Genomic DNA, 23,897 nt, shown 5'->3' with positions numbered 1-23,897 from the left:
TTGTCTTTCCCCTTCTTGCTGGTAGGTCCTGCTGTGTGGTCATACAGGGAATTAAGTCAGCTAATCTGTTGCTAACACTTGTACTGGTTTAACAGGTAGGAAGGGGAGCGCAGGCAAGAATGAGCAGTTGGGTGTGGAGAACGCAGAAAATTACTTAATAGCTAGAATTAGAGAAAATAATTTTTCTCCCATGCTCACCTTTCCCTCTGTTGTTTGCCCATATCAGAAGGCCCGCAAAATGCACCTACGTGTTCAGCGATAGCATTCATAGTTCTGGTGCTTCATATCTTTTTTTTTTTTTCCTTTAGAAGTAAAGGAAAATTGTTTCCCGTAATGGTTTTGTCTTGATATATCACATTGCAACAGTGGTGCACAGCCTTATTTTAATTTAGAAGGTCTTCTAGTTTTTCTAACAACCATGTCTAAATGATAAATTTTCTTTGCAACATGAGTTTATTGCATGTCTGAGACATTTGCATTAAATATAGTTAGAAAATGTATCCGAAACAGTTCACAACATGTGTCCAGTATTCTTACAACATAGTTTACAAAAAAAGAAAATATATTTACGTATTAAGGTTATGTTCCATCTAAAATATGCACAATTACAGAATTACCTGGGAAAGAATTGTAGCTTGAAGTATGAACAATAAAAATGCCAGAACACAGCTTTATTTAAAGCTTGATTTCCATGTGAAACTTTTCTCCTACTTAAAAAATAAAAAATAAAAAAAATCTGCTCAGGCAAGAAATTAATTGGTTTCTGGTACACAAATAGCTATCTGTGACGGTTAGCTGTAGATTTTAACATAGAATACAAATCTGGGCTATGGAAATTCCCCTTTAGAATTACATAGGTAGCTGTACAGCGTTTCTACATTTCTTCTAGCTTTGCCTATTTTTCCTAGTAAACCTAAGTAAACTAACATCAAACTAATACTGGTTTTACTAGATTAGTCAAAAATGTGTAGCAGTGTTTAGGAGTACCGAAAGCGACATAATACAATTTTCATGCATCTTCTGCCTTGCAGTAGAATGTGTGAGGTTGTTTTTTTTTTGTACAAATTAGGAAACTATCAGGCTCTGAGAGAGGATGCTAGCAGTTAGGTATTGTCTGTTTATCTATTTCTCCAACGAAATTTTAGATAATACCACACTTACATGAACAGCAGCTAAAATGTAATCTTTGCATTAGTTATTTTTACCCATTAAAATGTTTAGATTATAGTTTAGAGTAGGAAATAGATATTTAAGTACCATAATAGAATAATTACTCACTCGTCATATTCAGTAACGCTACTCCAGCTTCAAACTCTGAAACTTCCTTAAAAACACAAGTGAGTTTAGTAACTACTACATATTTATGGAAAACAAAGTCTGATTTTTCCTGATTAAACCGATTAAATAAGGCCTACTTATACTTCAATAAAAGGATGTCAGACTTCCTTATGAGAAGAATTTAAAGGGTTCAGAGCTTTCTAAAACGACCACTGTTATTTGTATTCTTTAATTCTTGCTGATTAATAATACAATCAGTTGTAACAAAATACAGGTCACCTGCAGTTTGCAATTCAAAATACAGCAGATCTAAGCCCAAATTAGAAATATGTCGTTGGAAATATGTCATTAGAAATATGGATTCTTTCATAATTCTCAATGAAACTTTCAAGAATTTTCTTTCTTCATTCATCTTTCTCATCTGGCAAGCAAATAACTATTTGTGCAAATTTAAGTACAGTACATTTTCCTTAATGTAACAGTGGACAGATAGTGAAGGAATAAGTCTTCAACGTGAAAAGGCAAATCTGTTGCACAGTATTTCTTTTTCAGTGTGTAGAATATGTAAACAGTAAAGTGCTTATCTTAATAAGTTATACTGGTAGTAGTTTAGATGTTTACCTAGTTTTAAAGCTTAAATTGCTTTGTAAATAGTTTAATATCTCTGTACCTTCCCTGCCCCTCAAGGCACCTTCAGAACACTAGCAAAGCACTAACTGGGGAGGGTTAAGCTACAATAAAAAGTTGAAAGTGGTAGTAAACCTCTGGTGAGGTTTGTAAATGGTACCATCCCACTGAACCTCTAGGTTTGCCCACAGAAGCAAATTTCTGTGTAAGAGGCTTATGAACTCCATCCTTAACAATGCTAAAGCAAACAACCAGCTTTCTCAGTAATACACTACTGGGCACTGGTATTTTGATGTATCCCACTTATTTTGTCACTTGTACATTGTATTTGATACGTGCAAGCATCTAGATGTCAGTTACAACTAACACAACCTATTACTGGCTGGTTTACATCTACTGAGTCTTTTTTAATGCATGTGAATTTTCATCTCCGTTCTTCAACCACACTTCAGCACTTTTAAGAGAAGATTTTGGCTGTTTAGAACAGAGCTCTAGAGAAGCTGTAACCTTCGTGTGATACTTAGACTTAACTTGTCTAAGTCAAGAAGCAAGAGTCTAAGTCTCTAAGGCTTTAATGGCAGGTAGACTCAATTTGATCCTAATTCATTTATTTGGGCTCATTTATGACTTCTTGAAGTTTCTTTGGAAAAGAAACTGCAGGATACATAGCCACATGTGACCTCCTATGTAAAACATTGAAATTGGACCCACTTAATCATGCTTCTAAAAATGTATGGAACAGCTTAATGCATAATTCACTCAACATAAGGTGCAGCTTATAAAAACAGTCCAAGTACTTGCACAACATGTAGACATCTAGACATTGCCTTGGTATCAGAGAAGATAAAGTTCTATGAGCAAGAGGCGTTCCGTTACTTTTCCAAAAACAAGTTCACACAAAGTTCGGCTTTCACAATTCTTGCAATTGAGGAAATGTGAATCAGAAAATTGCTGCCAGCGTTCCATGTTTTCCTCTTCTGGTCAAGTCATTCTAGTCTAGCGTTTTATCACCACCTGCTCATATGCCCCAGATCCTACTCTGAAAATGTCCGGAAGAAGTTAGGTCAGTTCCAGTTAAAACAGAATTTACAGTGTCACAGATAAATAACAATGTACTCTGTAAAAACAAACAGACAAAACCAAGCAGCTTGTACCAAAACAGCTAAGTCTGAAAGGCAGAAAACATGCCCTTGTTACCATGCTGCTGAGTAACTTACAGTTTAATGCGTTAAAGGGCTTTGTGTAATACTGTAGTCAAAGAATGATAAATAACATTAGAGACCTGCAAGAAGTTATCGTTAGACCTCTCCATACTTCCTTAAATTTTATCTTTTGGATACTGCCTCCACCCACTGGCAAATATATGCAGGTAACTGTTTCTATATACATTTACACATAGAAAGGTAAAACTCTTAAAAACTAAGTGCTAGGCCTCTTAAGATAGTAGAAAAATGTCTTCAGTCTTTTGTTCCTGTTGAACTGCAAATGCATAGTTATAGACCTTTGTCTCCCTCTCTCACCCCCGTGATAGCATAGTGGGTAGTTTTACACAGCAAAATGCAGTGCCTGGTAACTGAATTAGGACAGATTTCTGTATACTGCAGCAGCGTGCTGTGTAACCATACCTGTTATCCTATTTAGAAACCAGTGTGCCCGGTTTGCAAATAAACCAATAAATTATCTTCTAACCGTCAACACTTCTTGCTTGTGTAAAACACATTTGTTTTATAACTTTCAGCACACTATCAGTGCTCTCTGGAAGTACTTACTGCAATTACTGAAGTATGCGTGCTACACTACTTTCATGAGATTATAGAAGAATCTCAGAGTCGCACTGAGCTGCAGAATCATTATATTAGAGCGCCTTGTTACCTGTTTTTAATGTGTTCTAGTCTGAGAAGACTCTAATACAAAGCTATATACCAGAATCTTAGAAGAGGTTTTAGAGAAGAAAAAAGTCTCTCTGGTTCTGAGACAACTACATGAAGAAAATATCAAGCAGATTATCAAAGGACGGAGTTTAGGGCTACAAATAGCTGAAAGATGAAAACGCTGTTGAAACCAGAATAGCGTTACTCGTGGAAACAAAAGGAGCTATGAGCAAAACTAAAAGAAACAAAGTTAGGCTTGCTACGAGGAAGACAAATGCTTGATACTGTAAAAGTGGTTGCATAAAACACTTAAAAGACTCCAGTTTCAGAGAGTATTATAGTAAACCACTAGAGTTAATATTTCAAACTGGTGCCTGTTTCCTGTGTCTATACTTAAACATTACTCATATCTGAAAACTTTGGAACTAAGACTTCAGGACCTCCACAAGTTATGTTTTTGCCTGGCATATCAGTTTGATTTTAGAACAAACCTTTGTCTTCTGCTTTAAAACCTGACAAGCTAGTTGTTTTGATGCTTTTGAATGATACAGAATACAAAGATGAAAAGATCAAGAATGTGTATACAGAATGACTGCTGTATAAGATGCATTTCTGTTTAGCCTGACCAGTGGATTAGTCATTCAGGCTACATACCTGTTAGGTAGATGATGGCTTCCAAAAGAAGTGCTTCCACCAGGACCTACAAATAATCTTAAACCTTCTTCTAGAAAGCAAAAGAATAAACATATGTTAGCTTCCTTTCCAAAACTAAGTCATTTAAGATCTACCAGTTTTGTAACTGATAGTTTCAGATGAAAATGTTTTAAGTAAAGAATCAAATTTCACCCGTTATAGGTTGGAGGAACTAACTTCCCTATAAATTTGCTCCTGCTCTTACCTTTTTAGGATGAAGAAGTGATTATCTGGGAAAGTTACTAGAGTTATGCAACTCTAGTTGCATTGGAAAGAGTCTTTCCCATTTCTGGATGACAGGATCAAGCTGACGATACAGTGATCCATATACACAACAGGGACTATGAAAAGTGTTCTCTTCAGGCCTGTAATGTGCATCAACTTTCCCTAAGCTTCTTTATTTATCTTCATACCTTCTGCACTTGAGTCTAAACTGAAGTCTTGACTCTGGAGTATTTTTTCAACTATATCGTCAGCGTCAACTCTGGTAGCATCAACCCTTTTCAGCTGTGACTCCACAGAATCTTGCTTTATGGGACGTCTGCAAAAATAATTACATTTAGAGATCTTACATGAGATGTAATAAATTATGTTTTGGTTCTACTAGATAAGGCTTTCAAATTGAACATACCTGCACAGTTTTTCTGATGATGCATCTTTAATAGATGTATCAATGTTAGTTACTTTTGGCTCAGTCTCTTCGCAGGGTTCTAGAATACTTGCAATTCCTGTTGAGGTACTCCCCACTGAGGTGTTTCTCCTGTGGCAGAGTTCTGACAGACTGGCTGATCTAGAGTGACACGTGCTGTATCCTGTTGGGAAAACACAGTAGAGCTATATGAAGTATATTGTTAGCTGCTATAATCATCAATTATCTTTTACCATCGTGAAAGCAGAATTTGTGTTTTGTCCCCTTGAAAAGAAATTTCAAAAGCCTTGCAAACGTATGCATACACCAGCTAGGCAGTTCAGTTTTTGTATTCTAGGATGTGCTGTTTTCTTGTTGTTTTAAGTAACTCTCATTTCCTAACAAATACCTGGTGTCATTACTTCCCTTCATCTTTTAAGAGTAAGCCAGTCTCCATTCAGAAACTATTTGGTTTTATACATGCAAAATGTAAAAAGTCTATCAGATATGTTAATTGGAGTGACAAAGCTCAGGGAAAAGGTTACTTCACATCTGAACAGATAATGTATTATGCTTTTAAAAAGAGAAAATGTTACCTTGCTCACAAAATCCCCACACCTGAAACTCCTAGGAAAAAGTTTCAAGTTCATACAGTTTTTTTAAAAAACATAAAATTATACTTATTTTCTACAGTGTGCAATTATGGAAGTTAATAAAAAGCTACAATTCGTAAACAATTCATAAAGAATTAGTTAACAGCTACCTGACAGTTTCGACTGCTGACTTGCATAGCTTGATGTTCTGGAATGTCCGCAAGCACCAATTTCGTCAGGGACTGAGGCGCTCCTTGATGAAGCATCTGCAAAACACGCTAGTCAGGTAACGTTGCTAAAGGCAGCTTTATTATTACTTTGCCTGCAATCTTGATTAGACTCAAATGTCAGATTTCCTAGAGGGAGTAGGACTTTGATGGTGTTTTTTTTGTGAACCCCTTCAAAGATCCAACTGCTGCAAAAATACTATGCACGTTAAAGAATATACATTTCCTTTTGAAAATAATAATATATATATAATGTAATATGGTTCTGCTCCCAAAAAATTGAGAGTAGCACTGAGTTAATAAGTTTTCTAAGTCTAGTTTTAGATTTGTCTACACTGTGGACACTTAAAGAGATTACCCTGCTTCTCATACTAGAATCGTGTGTGAGGTGTTCTGTGGTAAAAATTACATAAAACAACTGTGGTTAAGACAAATTAAACAGTTTTTAGGGTGAAAATTAATAAAAGCCTGAAGGTTGTTTAAAAAAAAAAACAATCAACCCATAATAAAGTATTTTCATAGTAACCATTTTTTCTTCTTGTTCACATACATGGATTGCTTCGGAATAACTACTTCAGTATTTTACAAAATACTTAAAACTTTCACTATTCAAAATTTAGGGATATGCATACCCCTAAAACCATGATTCATAAATTGAAGATCAAGGGCCACATTAAATACTCTGTTGAAATATAAACCCAAGGCAAATCAAGATACGTGTCACACAGAAAGATTTTAAATGTTAAAAAGGCAGCCCATCAAGTCCATTTCCTTTCCGTCTTTCCATTAAACAAACTGTTACATAAATAAAAAAAGAGATTCCACCGCTGTCATTTAGGAAAGGATGTGTCAGCAAATAAAGTAAAAAAGGTCCCTTTGTGAGCCACCTGTCAGCATCCCTTTAAGAGTACAAGTATTTCATAGGTATGTTCTTGAAGCTCTGAAGCCAGTTACAAAAGAATTAAGAAATTAAGAACATAATTTTATACCTGCTATACCCAGATGTACTACTTTTAAGTCTTCTCTGCCTTTTCTGTCTTCATGCAGGGATTCTGATTCTCCAGCAATTGCTAAAGACATTGCTGTGGAAGGAGGCCTGTAAGAAAAAAAGTGGTTAGAATTTGCTGTACTTTTACTGTGATTTCTCTAAATTGATTAGCGCAGATAAATATATTTTTTCAAGTAGGCATATTTCATGCTGTGCTTCACGCTAGCCGTCTTGTAACCTTTTTCTGGGAACACGCTGTCTAGCTCCCGTTCAAAACACATGAAAAGGGAAAAAAAAAAAAGCTTTAGCTACTGTGTTTCAGGACATCTTAGAGCGTCCATCTGCTCAGTCCTTCAGAGTTCTGGGGATCCTTGGAAAGGCTTTTCGTTTTTATTGATCCACTGAGCTATGTGTGAAGATTTTGTTTGTTTTTATAGGATATGAATCACGGGATTACATATGTGCTAAGAATTGTATGTAACTCAGTACCTTACGGAATACATGGTAAGATGGTAAACTAAACAAACAAACAAACAACCTACCACATAACTACAGTTTGCCAACTTGTCTTGTGCACTGCAGTGTACTTCTGGCTTCGTTTCATTTCTGTTGCAGTACACAAGGAGATTCCGGGGTGATAGCCCTCTCCCTCCTAGCAGAGGGGCTTCTGTCCCCATCCTCATGTATTTCCCTCTAACTTCTACCTCTTGCAAATTGAAAAATAAAAAGCATTACGCACCACATAATTTAAATTTGGTGCAGTACTAAAAAAGCTTTTCATAAAGCTTAAGCGATCATTTCAATGTATACCAAAACCTAAAGAGATACTTTATTAAAAAGAATAAACCTCTTAGTGTTAGAAAATGACAGTTAAAGTAATCTGCTCTTGCAAGCAGTCAAATACAACTAAAGTACATTTCAAGATGTCGCCTGCATGTTTTGTAATGCTTTGTTATTTTGACCTTGGGAACAGACTCTTGCTCTGCATACAAATGGATATTTGTTAACATTTCAACGTTTGATATTTAATAAATTAGCCACTGTCTTTCTGTACAGTAACGTCTCTTGTCATGTTAAGTTTGATAGAAAGACAGGCAGAAAAAGCACTTCTGGGCACGAAATGTTTATGTGAGTTAAATGTCTAACGTACGAGAGCTGCTCTGAAAGTAATGCCTTCTATCCTATTATGCTGGCCCGTGATGTCAGAGGGAGATGGTGGTGGTATGGCAGTGGAGGTTGAATCTTCCCACCGATATTCCATTGCATTTTGTTGCCACGCACAGATGACAGCAGAGAGGCAGTCTGCAAGAATGGCATCTGATGTGGAAGCGTGTATGAAGCAAAGGCGTGTCATTAAATTCCTCCACGCAGGAAAAATGACACCCATTGACACTTGCTGAATCTTTATGGAGACCAAAAAGTGGATGTGAACACAGCGAGGCAGCGGGTGGTGCGCTTTGGCAGTGCCATCAGCAACCTGAAAGACAAGCCACGTTCTGGATGCCCATGCAGATCTTTATGAGCGCAACGTACGGGTCTTGTCTACTGCTTATAAAAATGCATAGCTAATAGTGGTGACCGGGTTAAAAAACGGTGTTTTGTAACTAAGAATTTGCTCTAATAGTGTTAGTGCATTTTTGTAATCTGTTATCATTTCCAGGTGAACGAATAGGACGTATTACCTTCAGAGCAACCTACATACTTTTAGAAGGAAGAATTGAATGCTTTCAGGGATATCACCCCCGATCAGACATGAAGCCCCCTTGACTTTTTCATAAAATATGTAGTTGATTTCAGATTGTGCAAGTGTTTGAAACTGTTATTTTTTCCTTCTGCAAAGAACATCTGGATTAGATAAATTATTTGTTTTGTTTGTGTTGAAAATTTATGTTCTGGGAAATGGTATATCATCAGTCTGGAAGAAAATGCCAAGTCTGGATAATTTCAGCTATAGAGTTTTTACTAAGGAGCCAGAAAACTGTTTAGTTATTAAGTTCAACTATTCGGCTACCAGAACAGAAGTACACTGTTTTATTAGTACAGAAGATGAATAGATAATTGGCTGAGAAATTGTTTATCAGTACCAGTGAGATATTTTTAATAGGTCTGACTCAAAGTAAATGAAGAAGTACTCAATAACCAGGGAAAGTGAAAAGCTTTGCTTGACTGAAGAGATTCAGATAGTACCATCTTACTGTTTGTTCCGTCAGCACAGGATGAGATTTCACACTGTTCTACTCTGCTTTTTGTAAGGTTGGAAGAAGGGAGGAGAAAGGACTTTTTTAAGTGGTGCAGCTGGACAGCAAGGAGTTCCTACATGAACCGTCTGACCTAATCTGGTGCAGGCTCCATTCTCAGATCCCCTCAGAAACAATGGTAAGGATACTTCCATAGCAGTAATGCAAAGTCTGTACTTGTTACAGAAAATACTTCTCAGGTGTCCTAATTACACCAGAACCTACCTCAAAACAGCTAAAACCTACTAGTTACAACGCACTTGCTTTGCAGACTGAGTTAGGAGTTCAGCGCTGCTTTTCCTGGAGACACAGCCTCATCTCACTTATTTAAACAAAGTTGGTTTTGTTGTTATTGTTGTTTCTTATGTGTTTGTTTTTTTTTTAAGGAAGATTTTAGTACGTTTGCTACTTCAAAATAAACCTGTATGTGACTGTTATCCTATTCTTGGATTATAGAGAGGGACATTGATCGCCTATATTCATTTGACAAAACATGAGTCTGAATTCAGTTGATAACAATATTTTGAACGAAAACTAATTCCTTTTGATGTAAAGTTGTTTTAGTGCAGTGTTTGTAAGTAAGCACTGGCTGTAGCTTTGGGAGGTATTTTTGATCCAGGTTTTCAAAGAGTAAACAAAATTTGAAAACCTACAGAGAAAGATGAGACTGACATAACAAGTATGAAGCTAGCAAATTTTTCAAGATTGTTTTCCTTTTTGTTAAGCTGATATTTTCTTTTCATGTTATATAATACTTAGAAGTGGATTAGATTGTTTTTAATAGGACTGAGAAGAGGACAAGCATGTTGTCCCAGAACATAGGGCTGTATAGCTTCGCATACTGTTTCTGTCAGCAGCAAATAGCAGGTGCTGAAAGAATAGGGGCACAAAGAGTAATATATCTCCTGAATATTACTCCAACAACTCAGCTGTAGCTCACAGACTTTCTGAGCTTCATGTATTTTGTACGTAATAGCTCGCAGAAGTATTTCATTCAGGAATTTTTCTTAAATCTTTCAGGAGCTTAGTTTTATTATTCGCAACATGTAGTAGGAAGGAGTTCCACAGCTTGATTGTAAGTTCTTGGAAGAAACGCGTCCTCTTGTTTTGATTGCATCTCCTGCTTATTTCATGATAGTAACGTAATAATCAATGAAGTGAACAGAAGAAAAGATTGAGTTAAATCAGCACTTAAGGAATTAAATTTATTGTGAACGAATGATTTTATCAACTCCTCCCTCAAATATCTTGTGACAAGTAAAATACGACTTTTTTAAAAGCTGATATAGACAAAATTGCTATCTCCTGTCATATAAAATTAGAAACATCTTTGCTAACTAAAAATCTTCAAGTGCTTTCTCTTGAACTAAGTCTTATCACACTTAAAAAAAACAAGTTTTATTTAAGCCTTATTAGATTTGCAATCAAAAGCTGTAACAGCACATTTTTCAAACAAGGATTGGTCAGATCTGTGTTTATATACGGCTGCTGTATGAACACCTTCCCTTAAATGCTTCTTTATTTTCTTTTTTAATAATCATTGCAGATGTACAGGCTAGTATCTTTGCTTGCAAGTGTACCGAGTACTTAACAGCAAGGAGAACTGTGATACTTCCACCGCTGTTTTTACTATGTTAGCCATTATTCAGCTACCATCCAATTTTTTTTTTTTTTTTTTTTTAAGTGTTGTCAGCCTGAAGATGATCATATACACAAAGCAGAAGGTTAATTCTGAATGTGAACTGAGCCACTTAAGCTTGACTAAAACATTATGCAACACAGATTTTTGTAAGCTTACATTTTAAAGCATGGGTCTCCAGACATGAGCTGCATGTTGATCAACACCTACACAGCAAGAAAAGAAAACACACTGTAAGAAAGAAAAATCTGTGGTATATGGTCATACCACTAAGTGGTACTGGCCACAAATCTTACATTTAAGGAAAATAGCATCGCGTATGCAAATGAATTCTTAAGCAAAAAAGTCCGTGTTTGCACATGTGCTGTGAATAAACACGGCAAAGCAGCATTTGAAAAAACAGAATTACATTTAAGAGATTCTGTAAAAGACAGGCAGATAAAGAAGAATCTTGAAATCAGTAGTAGTTAAGAGAATTCCTGTCTCTTTATTTCTCCCTTGAAACCGGAAGATTCATGAGCAAACAGAATTTCGTTTAAAACAGAGGATGCTGAAGTATGTTGTTCGCTAACAGTGTTTAGCAAACTGCCAGCATACTAGAACTGTCTGTGCAAACATCAGAGACAAAGTAAAACCACAAAAGGTAAATAATACCATGGGACAGCGATACACTGAGAAGGCTTGTTGGCTGGGTCAAAGCCATCAATTAAAAGTCACTGAATATATTATAAAGACACCAGAAAGTGCATGCATAAATGATATACTCAATAATATAAATTAATTGTAGTGTCTTGGCAGGATAGTTTTGTTTTTGTTTTTTTTTTTTTTTAAATTTACTTGCCACCTTCTGTAATGTATTTCATGCAGCTTACTCCAGTTTTCATTCTCTATAAACTAACCGGGGAGAATAGCAAGGTGAGTTTCTTTCAATAATTCTTAGCAGTTGTTATATTTCCTACTATCAAACAGAAAAGGTTACGTTCCAGGATTCATGGAGGTGTTAAAGCTGGCTGACACGTAAATAAGACAATTAAAAGTCACTTTTAAAGTGACCTTAAAAGTAGGAGACCTGCACAGCAAGTTGCCCAGTCTTAGAGATGTAATTCCTACATTTGTATTAATGTATTTACTTTTTCCATTTTACTTGACTATTCCATTTTTCCAGCGCTGTTAGAGTAGGAGTACCATCTGAAAACTTATTTTACAGCTATCTAGCTCTATATCCAAGAGTAGATCCAATTCTGTTGTTGACTATATGGATTTTAATGACACTCTCTAAATTAGGCTTATGTTTTCACTTCAGCTAATTTTCCCTCTAGGAGGAGGTTCAGCATGTGTACTTTAAAATGTCATTAAATGCTTAAACATACCACATGTTTTCTGCTTTATTAGTTTAAGTATGAAGAAAGAAAAATTACTTTGAGAATGGAGTTATCTTGTCTTGTATTTTTGGTATCATAACCTTCTAGTAAACAGTGACGAGTGGTATTTCCTGATCCAGCAAACTCTGCTAGATTTAGATCTGCAAAGCCCAGCTGTTAAAGAGAAAATGAAAGTTAGTAGTAGGCATATTACTAAATGTAAGCTCTTACTACATGCACAGTACAGACTGCCACTCATCAGTAGTTTCTCTCAAGGGTAAGATGATGTCCATTAAATGGAGAGGCACAAGACATAAAGTAGAGAAGTTGAGCATCAAATTCTACATAGATCTATCTTCATTTGCTTATTCAAGTCTCAAAATAGAAGAAAAGGAGAATTGGATGTTTTTTTTTTTTTTAAATAAATATATGCAAAAGGGTTTTCTTTCATCAACCCTTTCAAAATACTCAATTGAAAAAAAAATTCTGGTGGTTAAATATATAAGTATTAAACACACTGAACAAGAGTTCAGACAACTCTGACACTATAGTTCACCTAAGGAAATCACAGGTATTACATTACTATTCCGGAATTACTTTAAAATGGCATAAATCGACAAGAAATAAAAGATAATCCACAGGCTAAATGAGATTTATTTCAACTTACCTTTGCATAGGCCTTTCCTCCTTTTAACTCCTAGGAACAAACAAAAAGAAACAAGACACGCTAGTAATTATGCAAGCCACCCACTAAAAATGCTGACTCAGGAAAAGCAAGTAGTAATCTTAGATTTAAAATAGCTCACCACACATTTGCTAGACTATACTGTGGCCATCTATTAATAATGTCCTCAGTGCCTGCCAGCATCTCGGTGCTGTGAAGAGAGTGCCCGATGACAGACCAGCATTTGCCTTCTGTAAAGTCTAGCTCCAGGTCCAGGAAGTGCTTCATACTCAATTCTCACACTTGGAACAATTCAAGGCTTCTGAGTTTACTGGTGCTTTCTAGAAAGATCCGTCAAGGGCTACCTTTATAGAGGCTGATAAGTGATTACTCTGCTGCCCTGCTGGAATAACTGTTCTTTTCAATATGAATGTTTAATGACTAATTTCCATAACTTAGTCAAGATAAAGCAAGAAAAAAATTACTATGCAAGTCTTAATTAGAAGAATACCTGACATAGTTGCAGCTCAAATTTATTTTATTATGTTTATCAGCTTCTTAAAAATACAATCAGAACAAGTGAAGAAAGAATGGGGGAAAGATGGGGGAAGAAATGCTACTTACCTTCCGCACAGACACTCTGCAGATACAAGTATCCAGAATCCCTGTTGTGGCGCTGGCACTGATTTTACACATAAATATGAATTTTTTCTTCCAGCGGACACAATTTGCCTGCACCACCTCCCTGCGGATAGGAAAGATACGCTTAATACCAGTTGTGTATGCATTCAGGACCATAAAATGCAATAGGACAGCTGAAGAACAAGTACGGGTTCTGCTGTTTGTGAAGCGGTCATTTAAGTCTGTTCCAAAGCCTGAAGTAACCATCCTTCATGCTTCTCTTTGCGTAGCAAGATTATTAATTGTTTTTCAATACACAGAAAAGCAGACTCATACAAGCAGAACTAGTTACATTTGAGGCCCGGCCCAGTTCAAAGGAGACCACGTACAATAACCTCATACAAAGTCATGCACTTGGAGCATAGAAGAATTTCAGCTACATACTGGGAATGGATCTAATCTGAATGGATTTGTTCATCACAGGATTACAGCAAAGTGATGGAGCTGAGCAAAAGACAAAACTTAGGATGCTTTCAGCTATGTTAATTGCATATGGAACACGTTTTTCCACGAGGAAAACTCGAGTTGAGGATGAACAGACTCCAAAATGAATACGTACAGAGAGGTCAGCTAGAAAAATCCTGTATTTTATAAGGAAAAAAATATTTAAAATAAAAACCTGCTATGTGATTCAAGCGGTGCAGACACCAAAGGACTTGTTAAGCCAAATGAGAAGTGCTTGGGAACAAAATAAAGCATAATCACACATTTAAAGCTGAAAATTACAAGATCTGAAACCATGAAGCAATTTGGTAGAACAGCCTTCAAATAACTGGCATAGGAGCAAAGGAATCTTACAGTATTTAAAGACAAGGTTGGCTAGTCTGCAAGAACAGGAGATGAAGACTGCGGTAAGGACTGAGCGATCTCTCTTCTAGTCTCACATTTCTAAACTCAGAACTTGGAACCATGGAGCATCTATGATAACTTCTATCGCTCCAGTCACTCGAATCTTCACATATTAAACTAGTATTTGCCCCTTTTCCTTCTCTTCCATTTTTCTAAAGCATATATTCCTATTTTATATGAACTTCCTACAGCACCTTATTATGGGAAGATCTAGCCTGACATCTTTTGCACAGGTAGATCTCCGTGGTTCTGCAGAAGTCGGAGTCAGAGTTTATCACCTATGGAGAAACGATGAGTTACAAGGCTCAAACTTGCTGTGCTGGTGAGACTGCCAGCTACAGTGCTTATCTGCACAATGACTTACTAAGGTTGGAATAAACTAGCCTGCCTGAAATGAGTCAGTTTAATTACTGCAACAGACTAACGGATTCCGATGATACAACACTGAGTCACATTCAAGCACGTGACCTAAGAGGAAAAGGCTCTGTACACCACGATCTACCTTTCATCCATTATGTTTTCTATTGTAAACTTCCCTGTGCTTTCAATTAAAAAAAAAAAACAGCAACAACAATGCTGCCAGTATGTGAATTATTTAAATCCAGAACAGAATCAAAATTCAGAAAGAGCAAATTACAAATAGCTACGTACTGCACTGGAAACAGGCTCAAGCCAAGGAGCCAAGTAAAATAAAATCTTTAAGGGGCACTGGATAACCGTTAACTTCTGTTACACATAGAAGGCTTGAATAGCTATTGCAGCATTTAGGTGACAGTTGCTCATCTCTCACATAAAGAAAATAGTCAGCTAGATGTCCACTGTCAAGCACAACACTGCAAGTGCACGGGTATCTAGTGTCTGCAGATTTGTATGTTGCATATGCTTTAAGGTAAATAAGTAATATCTGCTTGATAAATCTAACTGTGTCCTTAAAACCTTAAAAGGATCTTTAATTAATTTCAACATACTACTAATACTATATATGTGTGTCATTGTTCAAGTAAGGAAAGTAGCACAAAAGCACTATACTTCAGGATACAGGCAACATCTGAAGTGTTTCTCAATCTAGTCACATCACAGGTCAGGGTTTCTTCAGGCAAACAATGTTCTAAACATTAAACAGGATGATTAGGTTTTAAAGTTATCTTACAAACAAGGAAGTAAAAATTACTGTCAAAGTGCCTCAATTATGGATATTGATGCTTGTAAAATTCTTGTAAAAATAAAAATCAAACAAAACCAAGAACGTCCCCCAAAAGCGTAATCAATTTCTTTCACAGGCACATTGTTTTAAAGAGCAAGATATTTGAAACATTTATATACAATCTGCAGAAAGAGGCACAGAGAAACAAAACCGCTGGACTGTTCTTCTTTTAATTTCATGATATAGAAAAAAATGTAACATTTTAATGAAGGTAATTTTTGTGTGAAGAAAAACACCAGCAGCTTATTCCCTTAGGCTGAAAGGAAACAAGTTAAAGATTCAGAATTTTACTTTAAGTTTCTGAGATTCTTAGTTCATGTGCGGGACCTTTAGAAAATCAAGTTATATTGATTGGTTACTATGGAAATGAACTCAGATAACTTCTTGGCAACTGTGCCTATGTTATGGGGCACGCTGGAGAAAGCTTTCCGTTATGAGTCAGTTTCCTATGAGCCTCATAGTCACTTTACCACGTGCAAAGCAGACACAGTTGTTTTATGAATCAAAGTGCATCTTGGTTACTAAGATACAGTCAAATATGTACTAGTTGTAGCGCTTCCATACAATGCAAGAGCAAACACTATGAGTAAGATGTAGTCAAGGATAATGCAAATAGGCAGATATTTTAAGATAAATTGATTCCAAAGTATAGTCTAAGATAACCGTCAGTTGAACAAATTGTGGGTTTTCTTTAGAGGTACAATTTCACACTGACTGAATTTCAATTTGACTTGCTCTCGACAAGTCCCTTCCTGTATGTATTTTATGCACTGTACACAACTGCCTTTTAGAATGATGGAATAAAATCTGATCCACAGAAGAGAAAAAAATCAATATGGAAAACAACACACAAGAAGCAATAAGCCCTAATCCAATTGGTTTCTCATCCTAATTTATTCCCATATGGATATGACATGTGAATAATGGCTTGTTTCATCAAATGACCACTAATGCAAAAATAAATTACTTCTAAAGACCTTAAGCATCCTGTGAAAAATTCCTTTCTCCTAAATGGAGAAGATGAATCAGGAGAGGCTTAGAAATAAAGAAGTCAGAACTCCTTAAAGGCAAAAATACCGTGTTTTGTTAATTACAAACTTGTTTATTCAGGTTTTTACTTTAATTATTCCAGACAGCTGATTAGAACATTTAGCCATATGCCGACGATCATGTTGAAAAGACTGTTTTTCTAGCACAAATGCTTTGTAATTAGGAAGAACGAAACAAAAAAATGGGAGCATTTCCTTACAACGTTAAGGTGCCATTTAAGCTTTATATTAGACACATTTTATATCAATATTTAAAAAAATACTTTTGTAATCAATTAGGTAGGTAGTTTTCTTTATATTAAGAATGTATGTTTAGACGTCTTACAACTTTTGTACAAAACATGAGTTACCTAAAACCTCCTGTAAATACTTGGAAAAATAGCCTTTTCAGTCCACAACGTAAATGGGATTATTAATACTATTTTTTAAGCTGGTGATTTTATGCAAGAGTTTTTCTGAGGACTTCCAAGAATTTTAGAGACTGGGCATAGAGAGTCTGAAGTAGAATGAATTAAATGCCTCTAGATGAGTTATCTTGGAGTGGGAGCGGCTTTTCCAGCTTTATCTAAGTTCTGCTTGCTTCTTTCAGGAGAAAATCCATTATGCTGGATCAAGGCTGCTGCAGCTCTCCCATGCCTCACGTCCAACCAGTAACAATGCTGAAGATGCATTCTAGGTAATCACACCAACACACCACATTGATACACAGCCAGCCACATAGATCAGACAGAGATACAGATAGCACCATCAGCCTCGTTTACAGGTTGCCCCGACCAACTGTGGATGTCCCACCCTTGGAGGTGTTCAAGGCCAGGTTGGATGGAGCCCTGGGCAGCCTGATCTGGTGGCTGGCAACCCTGCTCATGGCAGGGGTTTGGAACTAGATGATCTTTGAGGTCCCTTCCAACTTAAACCAGTCCGTGATTCCCGCTCCCTTCTCTGGCTGAGCAGTCTGACTCCAGCTGTTGGCGCTCAGGCTCCCGGCCTCCCACAATACACACCAAACAGAGCCTATCACCCAAGAAAGTGAATTAGAAAAAAGTTTAACATGAAGACAGAATAGACTGCACTGATAAGAACAATGCACAGCCAGATAAGCTCGCAAGAACGCTACTGAGTGGCCCTTTTTGCCACATTACCTATTTTACCTCTGTTTTCCTCACTCTGGTTCCTCCTCAAATAACCTAAATTCACCCCTTCTCCCACCTTCGATTCTTCCCCCAAACATCACCTAATAACTTGCATACAGTTGTATATGCACCAATTCTAACCTCATGATCTTTAAAGAACATGGAATATTTTTGCTCATTTGTAGCTCAAATATAATGTCTCAAAAAAACAATCTATACTTAATTGTAAGTTGTTAAATAATCAGAATACTAAATTTAGTCTTTAAGTTAGAGCTGAGAGCAGCAAGTCTGAAGAATACACTGTAATAATAAGCTCATACAGAACTTGATCTATTTCTTGTATTCAAAGACAGTTGACTTCAACATTGTTTCATCCATGCCTGAGTCATAGAAGATGCATTCTGTCCAACAAAAACATTTTTTTTCCCCTAAGCATTGCAAAAACACAAACAAAACCAGTCATTTACAAACAGAGCTTCAACGTTTCCTTCAGTTTTTACAAATTTCAGCACTAGGCAAACCAGCAAAGAGCTCTGCAGGAAGAGCTCCCCTTGTTTACAGTGCACTGCGCAGAAGTTAGCATATGCAATGTTAATACAGGAATCATTTTCTATTTCATATTTTTACTCATGATAATTAGGTTAAATCTAACCAGTACTTGTGTCAGGTATTCCCTGTAAAATATGCACAAACTGATCATAATATGGAAATAGAGCTGCTTTGGGCTATTTTTTACTTATGAAGAATTGCTGGTTACAAGCAAATGTAGAGACCTAAACAGGAATTAGTACAGTGGAGGACAAACTGTATTAATGAGACTGTAGCCAGCAGTTTATAAGAAGTTACTGTTCCCTCTGTTGAACATCTGTGAGGCTCTGTCTATAGCACTGAGTCCTGTTTTGGGTCTCTCCAGTAAAAGACACTGAAAAACTGAAGCAAGACCGGAGAGCAGGAGATGAGGGTCTGGAGTTGCAGACAATAGGGCTGAACCAGGAGGAGAAGTTGGAAGAGCTTGATTTTTACAGTCTAAAGAAGAGATGGACAATGATTTAGTTACTGTCTTCAGCCATCTCTACTAAATTAGAAAGAAGACAGAGCCCGACCTTTCTCAGCGAGGAGCAGAGAAAGTATAAGAGACAATAACAATGGTAAAGCACAGGGGCAGGTTGCTTACAAAAACTGGAACCCCGTTCTTTAGCAGATGCTTGTCACATGTCTATTTCCAGGAACTTTTTCCTGATAAGTTAGCTGTTGCTTTCTCTCTTACCAGTACTTACAGTAAGAGGTGTCACAATAATGAGCCATTTCCACCTGCATTTTAACCAGTTACATTTCATGCAAAATGCAGTCTATACAAACATTTTCTTACCTGCTACTAGGGCCTAAATATTATTTTTTCCTCCCACTAACTTGTCTCACAGCTTTTGAAAATTTACTTTATTCCAGTTTCTCCATCGGCAAATCAGGTTGCAAATGAAAAACGATTAGAAATAGTACAACCCATTACTAAGTCTGCAGACTGTGCACAGAATTCATACGTTGTGCAGGAAGATGAGAGTGCGAGGGACAGCAGCCCCATGTGACAGGTATGTCATTTTAACAAGTACATTTGTTTAGAAAACTGTTTAATATGTGTTACTGTCAGGAGAAATTCTCCCTTTCAACAGCAATAGTGGCAGGAAGAGAAACAACGATTAGAAAGCAATTTAAAGAGCCTACTGGGGCAGAAAACGTCCTTGCCACAGTCACACAAAGCAAATGTATTAATAGCTGAGAAAGAGGCAGCCAAGCATCACTAGAATTAAGAAATACCTATTATCTGGAAGATAAGATAGCAAGTTCTACTGAAGAAAGTCACTTTTCTACCTAGTATCTCAGAAATAAGAATACATTCACACAGGTAACACAGGAGCTCTGCAACTACCTCTCAGAACTCAAAAGCTTGTCATATGTGAACTTCTCTAGAATCTTCAGGAGAAGAAAACATTTTGATTAAAAAAAATTCAGCTCCCCCTTACCTGTATCAATATTCTTGTCACACAGATACATACAATAATCAACTTAGTTCTGATTGTTTGAACGTATCATAAAAGAACAAGAGAACCATAAGCAGCTTAAAGTAACAGGAATCAGAACTCTGAACTAGGGAAATTTGACCAAACTGAAGACCACAAGCATGAGAACACACAAATCCTTCACTCCTTTTATATACCAAGGAGCGGTAGTAGGGAAATTCCAACTAAAAACTGAACTACCAGGTTTACAACTACTGTAGCCTCAGTTTGTACAGTAGAATGTTGAAAGCGCCCTCTTAAGAAATAAGATCCTTTACTTTAGAAAACTCATTTGGTTCCTTCGTATTCAGTCTTCTCTTTTGCTGTTGGTTGAACAACTCAGCCTATAAGCAGTGATCTAGCCTTGAGGCCTATCAGTTATTTCTTCAATCTTTTTACAGTGAGGTCACTCACAGGCAGTCTGTGCTTCCAATGTATTTGTCTGCATCATACTAGCTGTAAAAAAATACACATAATATTCACTGAAGCCTGTGCCGTACAATACTAGTCTTTCCTGTTCAAAATATTCATAGGTGTGATTCTTGCCCTGGGACAACCTATTGTTCTTCCATGGCACACACTCTCTGTACACAGTAATTTATGAGTAGCATACAAATATGTGGTATTCGGGAATCTGCACAAGTATCCATTTTCAGAGATAGGTATCTATTACTACTGGCCAAGGGAAAAATAAAAACGTATCCGGATACCTTTCTACATATGAAGCCAGGTCTAAGCAAGTTTTCTCAATAAAACTGGGTTCTGTTAACATAGCTTGGCATACACCCTGTGTATTTGCTGAGAATCCACCCTTTGTTGTAAAGTCTCAGGACAATACTGTAAAGATCCAGAATTCATATCAGAAAGTTCAGAGACGAGGAGAGAAATTGTACTGTATGGCTGATTGGCAGCTTAAAACAAACGAAGCCTAATTCCACTTTACAACTTCTTCTAAGGTTTTGCGTGTTGTAGAATGAAAGATTGTAACGCATTCATTTTTAGAATTCTAGGGTCCCGTTCTCCTGCATAATTTCCCTCAAGTTTAAACACTGCTACTACTTGCCTACTCAATGTTCTTTGATCAAAATACTTGAAATTACTGGATTATTTGAAAACATTGACTATTTTATCAGACAATTAAGCATTTGTTATTGTAATATAGTTTTTTCTTTTCCTACAGAAAATACTCAAAGATATTCATGGGCTACTTTCAAATGAATGTTTTCAAACTGGAGTTTTAAAAATTTATGTACAAAAATCACATGTGTGAACAATTGAGATGTTTTGCTATTTATGTTGTAAATCAGGTTTTTGTGTCCTGGGCTATATATGCTGTTTTTGTCTGGTCAGAGGTTTTTAATGCATTTCAGGCACACATTTGTATCAGCCAGAAGAGCCTTTGTGCTGAGAAAACAATCTCATCAGTATGAACTACATCTTCATACCATTTCTTAAATAATGGTAAAGATTTGAGGAGTGAAAAAATATTTTTCAGTAGCTCCAACTTGTCTTCTTTTTGTCCCACTTCAACATTCAGGGAGTTGATGCTGCTTGCAGGATCAGGGTTTAATCATTCGTACAGCAGCATCCAGAGCTCAGGCTGCCTGAGTCTGCTCACTTGACAACTCACTGCATACAGGCCTTTGTTGGGCTGCTGCTAGCTTTTTTATGGCATTTCTTTCTCAATGTTACCCTAGTTTATAGTGTGTTGATATTGCTGCTCTTCAAGTTTTATTTGGCATTGGGGTTTTTGTTTTGTTTTTAAGTCAAGGGCAGCGGGCCATTGGTTTGTATCAGTACGAACTTGATTCTCAGTACCTTCTCCCTGACAAGTTAGAAAACACTAGACCTTAATAACAAAAATAGCTATTAAGGAGACACAGTTCTTCCATGTATTATACAGTATTTTAGATAGGTTTGTATACTATGTTCTGAAACACAATCAAGTCCTTCAAGCTTTCCCTAACATTTCAAAGATGACTACTTCCAGAAAATGATCACCAGCTTACAATGAAGTAAATACATAGAAACAGAAGATGATCGGTATTTTAAGAAGAAATTTCTAACTGACAAGTCTTGAAATGCTGCCACTCTTGTTTATTTCATTTCTTTCTTATTTATTTGGACCTTTGCTGAATCACCACTCTGAAAATCCATACATTTATCCTTAAGCTGAGAGCCAAGTCCCTAAATTGACACTGAAGGATCACTGCAGAGGAATTCTATACCTTCCTCTGAGCGTACGTCAAGCTTGTCAGGCCAGCGTAAACACACTCACTGGGATTTTGATGCACTGACATGTTTCGCTGCTGTTCTTATTTTTAAACTGTAACCCAGGAAAAGACAAGATAGAAGAACTGCAAAGCTTGAGTCCAGCGCAGTGTTTCAGCACAGCTCCCAGCTTCACCGTGCTTCCACTGCCATTTCCTGGAGGCACTTTCTGCCTCATCTCCCTCACATTACTCACATCGGCTCACCTGGAATCAGCTGCTTTCAAATTAACTATCCAGAAAATACATCAGCCCGTGAAAGTGACTTCAAGGCAGTAAGGACTGTCTTAGAACAGTAAAAGTACATCAGGGCCTAAACTTACGATGATTATCCATCTGTTACTTATGATGAGGTTGCTTGCAAGAAGAATATTGAGGAAAAAAAAAAAGACACAAAATGAGAACACTAATGAACTGAATACCCTTCAACAATACAGAGGAAAACAATGTCTGACTACACATGCTAGTATATTAGAATGGTTAAATAATGAGGTTTTAGGCCAAAGTTCTATTTTGGTGTTCTTACTTGTCTTTGATTAGTTTCACTTACAGAATTAAAAGGAGATACTTCTGTAAGCTCTATGACAGCAGTATACATTTTAATGAGAAAATAACTGAGTAGTCATAGATTTGTTAGTAATTTCTGTCTCCTCCCAGAAGTCCAGGAGACATTTTTCAGTTACTCTTTTTTTTGTAATAGCATTAGAGTAATATAATAAGCCACACAGCAGGAATAACCGTAATGGGAAGGCCATCCCCTGCCCCCATGGGAGACCCGGGGCATCATTCGGCTCACAGCACACCCTGCTGTTGCTATGCCCGCAGTCCGCCCCTGCCCGGCACTGCCGAAGCGGGGCGGTTTCACCGGGGCGGCGCCCGGGCAGGTGACAGCTCTACTGCTGGAGCACAACGCAGAAGGTAAGAGGACACCTGTCCGCTGCCTCAGCTTCACTTGCAGCGTTAAGCAGGAACAGTTGGTAAAGCATGGGATCCAAACACATGCAGGAAAGAAGATAGCGCTTTTCCACGAACCTGTTTATGTTCATTCTCCTTGCAAGTATCTACACAACGACGGGCAGGGAGCCTGCACCGACCTGCTCCGACTTTAGACCCGGCAGCAGGAGATCCCTCTCCTTTTACCCACACCGCCAGCTCAAGACATCGCGGCTCGAGCACAAGCAGCCTCAGCTGCTCGAGGACTCATTTCACCTTTTCACCGGCGTTTAAGAGCCTTAGCGTTTGTTTTGAAACGTGACGACTTGAAGCAACGAGTGGAGGACGAGTCTCCGAGCGCTGCACCTTATCCCACAGCCGCTGCTGCTGGCAGCGCGGACGAGCTCAGGGGACACCCGGCGCGGAGAGACCGGCCGGCCGGCCCGCAGCCGCCACCGCACCGCCCGGAACCCTCCGCCCGCTCCGCAGCCGCCGCGAACGGCCGCGCCCCCTGCGGGGCTCCGAGAGCTGGAGAAGGGCGCCGGCCCCGGACGGCACCTACCGGGAAGACTGCCCGCTGAAGCTGCCGCCGTCCAGCAGCCGCACCTTGCAGAAAAGGATGCCGTTAACGAAGGGCACGGAGGAAAGCTCGTCCAGCTCCAGCTCCACGCGGAACTTGAACTTCTTCTTTTTTATCATCATGAAGGCCATGGGCCGGGAGCCCCCCGGGGGCCGCCCCCACGCGCGCTCAGAGCCGCACGGCAGCTCCGCTCCGCCGCCTCGCTCCGCACCCATGCCCGGAGGAACGGCGGCACCGAGGGGACGGGGAGCAGCTCCGCGCCGGTCCCGGCTCGGGGCGCGGTTCAGCCCCCGGCCCCGCCCCGCAGCGCTTACATGGCAGCCGGCGCCTCCCCGCCGGCC

The 23,897-nt window shown here is 38.1% G+C and overlaps 2 protein-coding genes across 3 annotated transcripts in view; one reads left to right on the top strand and one right to left on the bottom strand.

The window, feature by feature from the left end:
- Positions 435 to 23,870, bottom strand: FAM102B (family with sequence similarity 102 member B). Of its 2 annotated transcripts, none has more exons than XM_021405361.1 (11): positions 23,539 to 23,870; positions 13,431 to 13,551; positions 12,810 to 12,839; positions 12,200 to 12,316; positions 10,941 to 10,987; positions 6,907 to 7,013; positions 5,861 to 5,956; positions 5,101 to 5,281; positions 4,883 to 5,010; positions 4,431 to 4,500; positions 435 to 2,944 (listed from the first exon to the last, which is right to left on the bottom strand). In XM_021405361.1, exons 1-11 carry the CDS (start codon positions 23,769 to 23,771, stop codon positions 2,902 to 2,904), a joined length of 1,173 nt encoding a protein of 390 aa, XP_021261036.1. In that variant the 5' UTR covers positions 23,772 to 23,870; the 3' UTR covers positions 435 to 2,901. The 2 variants fall into 2 exon arrangements, with proteins under 2 accessions (XP_021261036.1, XP_021261037.1); XM_021405362.1 differs by having other exon boundaries at positions 435 to 2,939.
- SLC25A24 (solute carrier family 25 member 24) overlaps positions 17,179 to 23,897 on the top strand; it is a 37,866-nt gene continuing 31,147 nt past the window's right edge. The window contains exons 1-2 of the mRNA XM_021405358.1: positions 17,179 to 17,265; positions 19,166 to 19,305. The gene's annotated coding sequence lies outside the window, so the exon portion shown is untranslated. The remainder of the gene's footprint in view (positions 17,266 to 19,165; positions 19,306 to 23,897) is intronic.

This window comes from Numida meleagris, chromosome 7 (genome assembly GCF_002078875.1).
Source record: "Numida meleagris isolate 19003 breed g44 Domestic line chromosome 7, NumMel1.0, whole genome shotgun sequence".
In the NCBI taxonomy this organism is placed as follows: Eukaryota; Metazoa; Chordata; class Aves; order Galliformes; family Numididae; genus Numida; species Numida meleagris.
The sequence above is the reverse complement of the archived record's forward strand: the minus strand, read 5'-3'. Positions and strand labels throughout refer to the sequence as shown.

Bases quoted from the DNA above. Each gene is read 5' to 3' on its own strand.
- FAM102B (XM_021405361.1), bottom strand. From the start codon at position 23,771: ATGGGTGCGGAGCGAGGCGGCGGAGCGGAGCTGCCGTGCGGCTCTGAG. The intron at 13,552-23,538 runs GTAGGTGCCGTC...TCCTATCCGCAG, and splicing joins TTCAGCGGGCAGTCTTCCCG to GGAGGTGGTGCAGGCAAATT. The intron at 7,014-10,940 runs GTAAGCTTACAA...TTTTTCTTACAG, and splicing joins GGAGACCCATGCTTTAAAAT to GCCTCCTTCCACAGCAATGT.